The sequence below is a fragment of the Phoenix dactylifera genome, chromosome 16 (genome assembly GCF_051530095.1).
Source record: "Phoenix dactylifera cultivar Ajwa chromosome 16, Ajwa_hap1_PhDact_Kaust_v1.1, whole genome shotgun sequence".
Lineage (NCBI taxonomy): Eukaryota > Viridiplantae > Streptophyta > Magnoliopsida > Arecales > Arecaceae > Phoenix > Phoenix dactylifera.
Genome location: NC_143205.1, coordinates 1,481,229 through 1,494,439, shown reverse-complemented (window position 1 = coordinate 1,494,439; position 13,211 = coordinate 1,481,229). Strand labels below are relative to the sequence as shown.

General features: G+C 37.3%; 1 protein-coding gene across 8 annotated transcripts in view; it reads left to right on the top strand.

Moving 5' to 3' along the window:
- The window catches only part of LOC103696916 (uncharacterized), a 52,114-nt gene extending 39,901 nt beyond the window's left edge, over positions 1–12,213 (top strand). For all 8 annotated transcript variants that reach the window (XM_039114718.3, XM_039114715.3, XM_039114714.3 and 5 more), the window contains one exon: positions 11,884–12,213. In XM_039114718.3, the coding sequence (XP_038970646.1) occupies positions 11,884–12,063 (180 nt within the window). In that variant the 3' untranslated portion in view covers positions 12,064–12,213. The remainder of the gene's footprint in view (positions 1–11,883) is intronic.
- The last annotated feature ends 998 nt before the right edge of the window (positions 12,214–13,211 follow it).

The window sequence follows — 13,211 nt, the reverse complement described above, 5'->3', positions numbered from 1 at the left end:
TTGATGTGCCGGGGTCGACTCAATCAATCATGGGGTCGACTCAATCCGCACTTTGCTGCAACTTAAGGTTAGATTCATCCATATAATCAATGAAATAAACTTTAAGCAATTTTGAATATATGTCAGGGTAGTGCTACATACTCCAAACAATGAAAATTACTATTGTCCACTTAAGAGTATGTCTCACTTGAAGCTTTGCCGAATTAGAATTTTAGAATTCACTATCCCTTTCCTATCGCAAATTTTATCTCATTAATAATCAATGAAATGCATCTTTATCTCATTATACTAATGTATCGAGAGTGACGGACTTATTAATGATGTATCAAATTAACTCGTAACATACTCTTAATCATTATATTAATCATCAAAATACCACTATCATCCTCAATCTCTCTCTTTTTGATGATTACAAAATATTGAGTATGAGCCTATTGATACTTATCTTAAAATTAGTTTTAGAAGGGCTCAAGTTGCTGAATTTCAGCTTTTCAAATTTGAGAGTGAAGTCTCCCCCTATTTCATCCAAATATTTCTAATTTGACCTTTTGAATTACTCCCCCTTTCTTTTATATTTCATTAAAGACTAAACTTCAAAAATTTGAGATAAAGCATGAGTTTCAGATTATGTATCGAGGTGTGAAAGGTATGTGCCAAATTCTGAAATTCTATGTGCCAAATTCTGAAATTCGATTTAAATCTTAGACTTTAACATTTTCATTGTTACAAATTGCTCCCCTTTAAATGTATACCCTTTCCTATTATAATTTTCAACTTGTTTGTCAACTTATTTCCTTTTCCTTGCTTCTCCCCCTTTTTGTTATCATCAAATAGGTGCATGGGAATAGATAATTATCATCATAATTAACAAACATTTCAGTTTCATTGATCAAAATGGAACATTGTAGTACAATAATGCCAAAACAAAACAAATACAATGTTCCTCAATCAAAGCACAAAGTACATGATCAACATAAAATACATATGAGAACTAGATACATATCCTAGGCTCTAATCATAATGCTAATATCAGCCTAGGGGGTATCTAATGGCTGTGATCTAGTCCTCATCCTCCTAGCATAAGTGGCGAGGGGAGGTCGAGCCTGATCGGTGAGCTGGATGACTCTGTGCCGAAATCTCTGACTCAGCTGCCTGGGGCACAGATGGTCCATGAACCTCTCTCTCTCCGTAGAGCTCCTATCTGCTCTCTAAGATCGCTAATCTCAGCAGTCATAATATCCAATCTGCTCGTCAGTCCATCAGTGATAGTCCTCGCATGAGCTGACATAAGCTCAGTCATCCTACTCCAAAACTCATCTGTGTATCCCGCAGGAACAGATGACGAAGGTCCAGCCTCTGAAGGTGCTGTAGGATGATCCGTATGCTCCTCATCCTCAGGGATGGGGTCTCCAATCTTTGGTGCATCATCCTCTGGTGCATCACCCTGAATCCCAGCTCCTGCACGTACCCACTGCCCGTTCACCTTCTCATAACCCATGCGAATAAGGGATCGTGCAGTGTATGTGTCAGTGAATAGTAGATGCCTGGAGATCTCTCCCTCTACTGATATATCATGCTGTCGGAAGATCAGGGTGAGTATCATACCATAAGGCAGGAAGACTCTCGAATTGCATATGACCTTTCTCATCTGCCTGAGTATCATAGTTGGGAGGTTCAGGGGAATGCCCTGAATAATGTGCTCCATGACGACCAGGTCTCGCTCAGAAATGAGATCAAATCTCCCGCTTTTCGGAAACAAAATCCGACCTATGAAGTTGTGCAACAACCTCATTTCAGCTGAAAGAGAGCTTGCTATTACATTTTCTGAATAATCAAAGTCTTCATTCTCAAGAATCAACTGCAAGGCTCTCAACTTATTTTCGGGCTTTTCTGGAGTTGCTCCTTCGCAGGGGAGATGAAGCAACTCACTCAAACTCTCTTCTGAAACCCTAACCCTTACCCCTCGGACTTCAGATATAAGCCCTCCCATTCCAATTTTCAGGAAGGCATAGAACTCACGAACCAGTCCTGGGTAGATCACCACATCTAGGGAGCAAAGATACTCCCATCCTTGCCTTCGGATCCATTCTCCCAAACGGAACCCTTCTTGATCCAAAAACTCGGAGTGGATCCTTCTCCCCGTGGTAACCGGTCTCCCCGCAAATTTCGCAAGTTGGACTGAAGGGGAGGGAGGAGGAGGAGGCTCTACACATGTCTCACTTTGTGGAGGCACTGTAGAAGGCTCTGTAGCAGCTCTATCCGTACGGGTGGTCCGTGAAACCCTCTCGGATCGCTTGGCTACGGCTCTCTTGGGTCCCATTTCTTCAAGATCTTGATCTAATCTACTGTTTGGAGATGATTGGAAGAGATTTGAGAGTAGAGAATAGGGTTTTCGGAAGAGGACAAAGAGAATACAGTGCCCTAGATAGCTCACGGGTCCCCCTTTTAACAGTGGGGTCCCGTCGTTGGGTCGACCCTAGATTTTTCTTGGGTCGACTCAACGTTGGGTCGACCCCATTCTGGGTTGGGTCGACCCAAGTTCAGAAATTTTTCTTTCTCTTCTTTTTTCCTTTTTAAAAATTTTCCTTTCTTCCAATCCTTACAAATTCTTACTGGGACAATGATACATGAGTTAGAAATCTATAGATGACTAGTTTGACTAATGTTTCATGGGTTTTTAGAAATGGGAGGAGAGTATCATGATACAGCTTTCTCCTTTTTATATCTCCTCAATCAAAAGGATCACATATGCCTAATTCCCTCCTTAGCATGCAAAATCTATCTTCACTCAAAGGTTTTGTGAATATGTCAGCTAATTGTTTCTCAGTACATATATGCTCAATACAAATGTTTCCATTTTGCACATGATCTCTAATAAAATGATATCTTATTTCAATGTGTTTGGCTTTAGAGTGCTGAACCGGATTTTTAGTAAGGTTGATGGCACTAGTATTATCACACTTTATAGGAATGTTATCTAGTTTAATTCCATAGTCCTCTAGTTGTTGCTTAAGCCATAATACTTGAGCACAGCAACTGCCGGCGGCTATATATTCGGCTTCAGCCGTTGACAGTGCTACCGAATTCTGCTTTTTGCTAAACCATGATACCAAATTATTTCCTAAAAATTGACATGTTCCACTAATGCTCTTCCTATCTAATTTGCATCCAGCAAAATCTGCATCAGAGTAGGCAAGCAATTCTAGACAGGAGTCTCTTGAGTACCATAATCCTATGTTTGTAGTCCCTCTCAAATATCTAAGGATTCTTTTAACAGCACTTAAATGTAACTCCTTAGGATCTGATTGGTATCTAGCACATATTTCCACACTAAACACTATGTCTGGTCTACTAGCAGTAAGGTAGAGCAAGGATCCAATTAATCCTCTATAAAGCTTCATATCAATACTTTTTCCTTTCTCATCTTTGTCTAGCTTACTAGTGCGATTCATTGGGGTGCCTACTCCCTTGTGATTTTCATTCCCAAACTTCTTTAATATTTCCTTTGTATACTTAGTTTGATGAATGAAGATACCTTCTTTAGTTTGTTTGATTCGTAACCCGAGAAAGAAATTTAGTTCTCCCATTAAACTCATCTCGAATTCTCCTTGCATTAAATTAGCAAACTCTTTGCAAAGATTGTCATCTGTGGCACCAAAAATTATGTCATCTACATATATTTGTACCACTAGCAGATTTTTGTCTTCTCTTTTAAGAAAAAGTGTTTTGTCTACATTTCCTCTACTGAAATCATTATGCAGTAGAAATTTGCTTAGTCGATCGTACCAAGCCCTAGGTGCTTGTTTTAGTCCATATAATACCTTATGTAGTCTAAACACATGTTTTGGCAATTCATGATTTTCAAAACCAGGAGGTTGCTCTACATATATATCTTCCTCTATAAAACCGTTTAAGAAGGCACTTTTTACATCCATTTGATACAACTTGAAATCCATGAAATATGCAAAAGCTAGAAGTAACCTAATAGCCTCTAATCTAGCCACGGGAGCAAATGTTTCCTCAAAGTCTATCCCTTCTTCTTGATTGTATCCCTTAGCTACAAGTCTAGCTTTATTTCTTATAACTACCCTATTTTCATCTAATTTATTTCTAAAGACCCATTTTGTTCCAATTATAGAGTTATGCTTTGGTCTCTCAGTTAATGTCCATACATTACTTCTTTTGAATTGATTTAATTCTTCTTGCATAGCATTTATCCAATTGGTGTCTTTTTCAGCTTCTTCATAAGTCTTAGGTTCTAACTGTGAAACAAAAGCAAGATAATCATTTAAATTTCTGAGAGAGGATCGAGTTCTTACCCCTTGAGATGGATCACCAATGATTAAGTCTTTAGGATGTCCATATGGATACCTCCATTCCTTTGGCAAGTCTTGAGATTGTGGTGGCACGCGATCATTTTCCTTATCTTGATTTGGCACGTCATCAAGATTCAATTTTTCAAAGTTAATAATTCCTGCATCATCATCAAGGATATTTTCTTTCCTAGCAGACTCACTATCAGACTCATCAAATATGATATTAACTGACTCTTCGACTACAAGAGTTCTTTTATTAAACACTCTGTATGCCCTGCTAGATGTGGAGTATCCTAAGAAGATACCTTCATCTGACTTGGCATTAAATTTACTTAGATCCTCCTTGCCATTGTTTAAAATGAAACATCTACATCCAAATACTCTAAGATATTTAACGGTTGGTTTCTTATTCTTCCAAAGTTCATAAGGAGTTTTCTTGGTTATAGGTCGTATTAAAATCCGATTTAGAATATGGCAAGCAGTGCTTATAGCTTCAGCCCAAAAGTACTTTGGAAGATTTGACTCGCACAACATCATGCGTGCCATTTCTGCCAAGGTCCTATTTTTCCTTTCAACAACCCCATTTTGTTGAGGCGTTCTAGGTGCTGAAAATTGATGTGAGATATCATTTTCAGTACAAAATTCTTCAAAGTGTTGATTTTCAAATTCAGTTCCATGATCACTTCGAATTGCTATTAAAGTGAGCTTCTTTTCATTTATGATATTATTATAATATTTCAAGAATGCTGAAAATGCTTCATTCTTATGTGCCAAAAATGAAACCCATGTATATTTTGAAAAATCATCTACTATAACTAATCCATACTTCTTCCCTCCTAGACTCGCAGTTCTAGTGGGTCCAAATAGATCCATATGTATGAGTTCAAAAGGCCTAGTTGTTGATACTATATTCTTTGATTTGAAGGATGATTTTGTTTGTTTTCCTAATGAGCATAGTCCACAAATTTTATCCTTTTCAAAGATCAATTTTGGCACATCTTTTATTAATTCCTTCTTGACTAGTTTTGATATTAAATCCATACTAGCATGTCCTAGTCTACGATGCCAAAGCCAACTTGTTTCATTTTTCTTTTATTCATTAGTAATTAAACATAATCCATTTTTCTTGCCTAATTCATGAAGATCTACCATGTAAATATTTCTTTGCCTTTGTCCTATAAGTACAATGCTATTATCTTTAGGATTTGTGATTATGCATACTGATGCTTCAAATGTGACTTTAAACCCTTTATCATAAAATTGACTTATGCTAAGTAGGTTATGTTTCAAACCATTAACTAATAAGACATTTTCTATGAAGGTAGATGGAGTAATGAAAATTTTATCCTTTCCAATGATATACCCTTTTCCATTGTCTCCATAGGTTACTACTCCACCCTTCTTAGACTCCAAGGTGACAAATTGGTCTACGTCACCGGTCATGTGTCTTGAACAGCCGCTATCTAGATACCATCGTTTATCCACCTTATTAGCTGCAAGACACCCATGCAATCAAGATCAAGAATGAGCTTTAGGTACCCAAACTATGTTGGGTCCTTTAGGGTTAGTACTTGATGTTCCTTTTGGAACCCAAACTTTCTTGGATTTAAGCTTATAATTGTTACTCAATTTGTTGTAGCTAGACTTTCTATAGTTACATTCATATGCTTTATGTCCTAATTTATTGCAACAATGGCAAGTTATATTTTCATTTTTAGCTTTTACAAATATGTTCTTTAAGTATTTTTGTTTCCTATTTATTTTATATCCTAATCCAGCTTTATCATATACAGCTTTTTGACTATCAAGAATCATATTTAATTTGGTTGAGCTAAGTGTAAACTTGTCTACTAAGGATTTATATTTTTCAGCATCTTCTTTTAACTTGACATTTTCAGCAATTAGATTCTTGGTTTCATTTGTGAGTCTCCTACTTAATGTTTCATAGTTATTAAATAGTTTCAGCTTATCTTTGATAAGAGATTGATTTTCTTCTTTTAGAACTTTATTTTTATTGATCAGTTCTGTGTTCTTCCATGAGTTCTAAAAATGCATCATGTAATTCATCAACAGTAAAATCACATTCAAGTTCAGAATCTACCTCATCGTCATTGGCCATATGGCAGATTTGGGCCGTCTCTTGATGATCTTCCTCTTCCGAACTTGACTCCTCACTTTCACTCCATTCAGCCATGAAGTTCTTCTTCTTAAGTTTTCTTGCCATCCACTTTAATTCCGGGCAATCTATCTTAAAATGCCCGGGCTTGTTACACTCATAACAAATTGGTGTTTCCTTTTCTTTCTCTTTGTCCTTACTCTTTTCTTTGCTTGAGCTACCTTTGAAGAAGGGTTTCTTTTTATGAAATCTCTTCTTACCTCTCATAAATTTTCTGAATTTTCTTCCAAGCATAGCCATTCCTTCTTCATCAAGTTCATCATTATCATCAGATTCTTCCGATTCAGTTTCTTGTTTTGGAGTGGTAGACTTTAGGGCAATGGTCTTTCTTCTCTTGACCTCATCTTCTGAATTTTGCCTCATGGTCAACTCATGGGTCATGAGTGATCCTAAAAGTTCCTCCAATTGCAGTGTATTGAGGTCCTTTGCTTCCTGAATTGCGGTTACCTTGGCCTCCCAAACTCTTGGTAGAGACCTGAGAATTTTTCGCACCAATTCAGAGTTAGTATAAAACTTTCCTAGACTCTTTAGCCCATTTATGATTTCCGTGAAACGAGTAAACATTTCAGTTATGGACTCAGTGGATTCCATTTTAAACAACTCATACTTATGTACTAATATGTTTATCTTTGACTCCTTAACTTGATTAGTTCCTTCATGTGTGACCTCAAGTTTATCCCAAATTTCTTTTGCGGAGATGCATGTAGATATTCTATTGAATTCACTTACATCTAGTGAGCAGTAAAGTACATTTATTGCTTTAGCATTTAATTGTGCTAGTCTTTTATCATTCTCATTCCAATCCATTTCTGGTTTGGGAATGATAGTGCCCTCTATACTAATTGTGGGTGTGTGAGGTCCTCTAATTATAATATACCACAATTCATAGTCTAGAGCTTGAATGAATATCCTCATCCTAGCTTTCCAGTATGTGTAATTAGTGCCATTAAATAGAGGAGGTCTATTTGTGGATTGCCCCTCACTCATAGAACATCCCACTTGGGTTATCATGATCTTTGTCTCTTGATTGTAAGATCAACAAATACTATATGAGCACCTTGCTCTGATACCACTTGTTGCCCAAGGTGACAAGCCAAGAGGGGGGTAAATTGGTTTCTCTTTATTTTTACTATCTTACTTTAATCAATTGATGAGTGAGTAAAATTAGAACAATGCACAATACAAACACACAAGAAGTATAGTGGTTCGGTGCTCTCCTAAGCACCTACGTCCACTCCTCAAGCGACCCCTTGGGAATTCACTATAATCCCGCGGATTACAGTTGGATTGTTTTCTGGGCTCACAATCCAAAAACCTTTATACTTTGGTTTTCCGGGATCACCAAGAACCTATGTTGGTTTTACGGGCTCACCAACGAACCTTCACAATTGGTTTTACGGGTTCACCAATAAACCTACATCGTTGGTTTTGCGGGCTCACCAACAAACCTTTACAAGGTGATTAATAAAAAGAAAGAAAAAAGTTGAAGCTCCTAGATGAGCAAATATAACATATATAAGCTACAAAGAAGAGTTTAGAGAATAGTTATCGCTTGATGAGACTTCTCTCTTCTTTGTCAAGAATGCTTCACTCTTCAAGGGCGGATGGAGCTCTTAATATCTCTTGGAATCTGCTCAACCACTTCCTTTTGACTCTTGAATGAAGCACTTGGATGAAGAAGATTAGGGCACTTGTCTTTCTTGTGTAAGCTTTGATATTTTGCAAAAGGATGTTTCCTCTGATGAATAGTGTCACTTTAAATAGTTTCCTTCATCCATTGGACAAGCCCCAATGGTTAGAATTCAAAAACTAGCCGTTACTCACTGTTGGGAGGTCTGAAAGTACTTCTGCAGAACTAGCCGTTATGCTTCTGCCCGTGCTTGGGTCGACTCAACTTTTACTGGGGTCGACCCAACTTTCACTTGGGTCGACTCAAGCATCATTGGGGTCGACCCTCTCAGAAACCACAGAACCTTGTATTTCAGCCTTCCTTCACTTGGGTCGACTCAACACTTTTTGGGTCGACTCAAGGTTCAGTTGGGTCGACTCAACTTCCACTTGGGTCGACCCTCTCAGGTTTTCCAGAGAACCTATTTTTGAATGTCATTGCCTTTGGGTCGACTCATGTTAACTTGGGGTCGACTCAAGTTTGGGTCGACTCAAGTTTCATTTGGGTCAACCCTCTCAGAGTTTCCAGAGAATTGTTTTCTTGAGGCTTGAGGATTGGGTCGACTCATCCTTTGCTTGGGTCGACCCAAGTACTGTTCATCCGTGTCATTTTTGCAGAAGTGTGCCAGATGGTTTCTTGATGTGCCGGGGTCGACTCAATCAATCATGGGGTCGACTCAATCCGCACTTTGCTGCAACTTAAGGTTAGATTCATCCATATAATCAATGAAATAAACTTTAAGCAATTTTGAATATATGTCATGGTAGTGCTACATACTCCAAACAATGAAAATTACTATTGTCCACTTAAGAGTATGTCTCACTTGAAGCTTTGCCGAATTAGAATTTTAGAATTCACTATCTCTTTCCTATCGCAAATTTTATCTCATTAATAATCAATGAAATGCATCTTTATCTCATTATACTAATGTATCGAGAGTGACGGACTTATTAATGATGTATCAAATTAACTCGTAACATACTCTTAATCATTGTATTAATCATCAAAATACCACTATCATCCTCAACCTCTCACTGTCCACGACCTAAAGCACTTCATACATTAGTCTGATAGCCTTCACTATCGTAGTGACCCGCTGTGAGAATGTCTGTCTTATCATCAAGTCCTCGACAATGCTCTCTTCAATGTTGGCCCTCGCATATCTACTTTTTTGCCACTTGGGACTGACAAACATATGACGTAGGGTTGTTTTCTTCTCAAGAAGGCTATCAAGTGCAACGTAGTTGGTAACAAACCGTATGACTCCTAGTCTCAAGATCTCTTCCCCTGCATACCGTATGACAAACATTATGTCAACCCGCAGCTACTGAATTTTTGCTGGGAAAGGCACATGAATCTAAATCATGGATTGCTGCTCCTAGTGGAATCTCTCTGAATGACTTTTTTTGGTTACCAAAAGCCTCCAGCATAGATGCAATATAGCCACCACCTCTGCTAACGGCCTTCCTGACTGAAGAGGTCCTTCTGATCTTTGGATCTACCCTGCTACCTGCAAAACTAGAGCCTGACTTGTAGTATAAGGGCCCAAATTGAGCCTTATGTCTGGCCACCTCATCCTGCTGTCACTGATCATTCAGGCTCACATACATAGCAGCTTGGATCTATGCCTCTTCGTCGTCTGGAGCGGACGCCTCCTCTGACTCCCTAGAGTGATAAGAAGGTGGCTCTTCCGCTTGGCGGTCCACCTCCTTCTTCTTGTTAACTCTCTCCTTCGCTGCTATGAAATCAGCAAATTGCCCCTTCATCGGCTGTTGAACATTCTGTGGGCATTTTTGGCATATAGATACGTCGAAATAACCACCAGCTAAGTGCTACTTCAATCTACTTACCTTTTTTTTTTAACTTTATATTGGACTGGTTATGCTTCCAATGATGCCGATCTGAGAGCATTTGTCTATTATCCTAACCAATGTCACGTTCTGGCTCCTTTTTCTTGATGGCTCTACTCTAGGTTTATCAAGTATGTCAGCTTATCAATTATTTAAAAATAGCAAAATTTCATTACGATAAAAATATTTTTTTTACGTTAGAAAATACATCTGATTTATCTAATACAAAATACAATTTATTTTATTTTATTTTATTTTATTTATTTATATATTTAATAATTTTTAAATTTAAAAATATATTTTAATATCACAAATTCAGAAAAATATATTTTATACTTCAAAAAATACTTCTGAATTATGTGATATGTAGTACTAATTTTTCATAATTTTTGGTATTATTTATATATTTTTAATTTTTTTTAAATTTAACAATAATTTTTAAATATGAATATTTTAAAAATTAATTTTAGCTCAGACACATGTAGAACCCAATAATGGGTACTACATATATTTTTCTAGGCCCTTGGGCATGCGTCAAAGACTACTTATTTCTCAATTTTTTTTCACATTTAGGCTTATACCATTGTACGTATAATCGTATCAAAACTCGAATAAATAGACATTAAATTTTACTGGAGAGTAGCTTGCATGCTCCTAAATACGCTTCTGATTTTATATTTTTTTAAATTTTATTTTTTTAAATTTTTTTATTTTTAATCTAAAAATATATTTTTTTAATTTTTAAAAATTAAATATAATCCAAAAATTAAAAAAAATTATGTCATTGTGTAGATCATCCATAGATCTATAACATATAATAAAATCAAGCCCAAATCGAAAATTTTGGCATGATCTCTCTTTATTTTGCAAATTTCGAACTATTTTTTTAAGCCCCAAAAAAAGAGAGAGAATGAGATGGAAGAGAGGAAGCACACTTTATTTAGACTTGGATCTTCTTTCAATCATGCTGAATCATTGTGATTTTCATCATGAGGGGAAGGGGAAAAGCCAGAGAGGTTTAGAAACAAAATGAGGATGTTGGGGGCCTTTCCAACATCCTTTTGTCACAAACAAAGAAAGGGGCAGGGGGCCGATTCCGAAACAGGTCGACTCAGTGGGAATCGGACAGTTCACACCAAGTTCGAATGGAACAGGCTGATTCGAAATGGTTCCGGATGGTTCTAGGATGGTTTGGTCCAGTTCGGGCCTTTTCCAGTCGGTTCGGAACCGGTTCCTGCCGATTTGGGACCATAATCGAATCTAATAGGCGAACCGACCCGATTTTTCATCAGATCAGCTCGGTACAGGCCGAACCAGGCGGTTCGGTCCAGTTCAACCCATCTTGTATAGAGGTATACATATAAATAATAAATTTGCAAAGGTATACATGCAATTTCATATATTTAATGGTATACGTGTAGAAAGAATAATTTATAAGAGTATATATGAAAACAGTAAATTTACAAGCTTTACATGCAATTTCAAAAGTTTATAAGGGTATATACGCAAAAAATCCTATGCTTTTGGTTTCTTGCATGCGGTTTTGTTGTTCTCTACATCTCCGTCTGCCAATTTGACTCTTTTGAACTTATTCTACTTCCCTTCATTTTTGTCCTTTCATTTTTCACTCTTTTTTTTTTTCTCAATTCAGAAACAATTGCACCTTTCTTGAGGTGGCATTGTAGATTGAAAAATATTATGAAATATATATGTGTCCTATTGTGGGATGCTTAAATGCATCTGGAGGGAATACATTTAGTTAGCTATGGTGGCAGCAGATTTTTCCCTTTATGCAATTGTTTTTTTTTTCTTTCTATCCTAATCTTACTAAACTGGTACTTTTTCACATATGGTTGGTTTGCATCTTTATAGGTGTCAAAACGCCTGGAGGAGCTTCAGCAAGAATATGAGAAGAGAAATGGGGGAACGTTACCCAAAGCAGGGTCTACCAATAGGCTGCTGCAGGCCATCAAGCATAAAGAGCTCTCCATCAAGCCTGAAAGGAGCAATTGCGTACAGAAGGATGATCCTTCGCCTCGCATCCTGCACTGAAATGGAACGTATAACATGAAAATAACAATGCAATACGCATGGTATGGTGGAGGCCATTTCTTTTTTTCATTCTTTTGTTGCACCCCCTTCCAATGTACGTCTCTGGCATTCTTTTAAAAAAAAAAAAAATCAAAACTCTAAGTTCCATGAGTCTATCTTGTCCTTTTTTTTGTCGTTCAATTGCATTATTTTGAGAATGAGAATAGGTTGGACAAAGAAAAATAGGTTGGTTATCAGATCATCACGTAGGGTAAAACTAGTAAAAGGGCAGCGCGTTCTCCATTCTCTCCAATGGAAAAGCCACTCCAAGGCTCCACTGTGGCTTCATTTACAGGCAAGACAGAGGATGATGACAAAGGCTTGGATCCAAGATCATACTTGGATTTTTGATCCGCTTTGGATTTAAATATCACAGGTTCCTCAAACAAATTCGTATACACTGGACGCTCTCAATACTCATGGGTCTCCATCTGAACATAAATCAAAACTCACCATAATAAATAAATGATAAAGCTTTTTTTGGCATATGTACCGAATATTTTGCCGAAATTACATATCAAATATTTCCTTATTTTTATTTGTAAATTGATTCAGATAATATTGTGCTTATTTGCAAAACGGTTCTGGGTTAGCTCAACTGTATTGGATGAGCGGATACTTGTTTTCATCATAATTTGTTGTCCGAACTACTCCTTACCACCTTAAAAGGTGATTTTCCTATATCTCATGGCAAAGATGACGCTGTGTGCATTCACTTCTCATGGAGGTGGTGTGGGCAAGGGATGATAGCCTAGGTAGCATGGGCAAGGTCAAGGGCTCGACCCATGCCGTCGACTGGTAGGAGGCGTTGTCGATGTTGTATCCAACTAGTAAGGGTGCCTTTGGTGGAAAACTTCTTGGTGGCGAATATGTGGGACTAAAGAGATGCCTCTTGTTTGATTAGAGTTTTCATAGGAGAGAGACGAAAAAGTTGTATTCTCGTGGAAATATGATTCTCACGTTTTATGAAAAAGTCTTTTCCATGAGAAATATGGAAAAGTTACTTTTCTGTGAATCGGAAATCGAAACATTTTTATTTTTTCCCAAAAAGGTCCTTCAGCTATCTTTATTTGATCCAAAGTATTAAAGACTTAATTTTTATTAAGAGT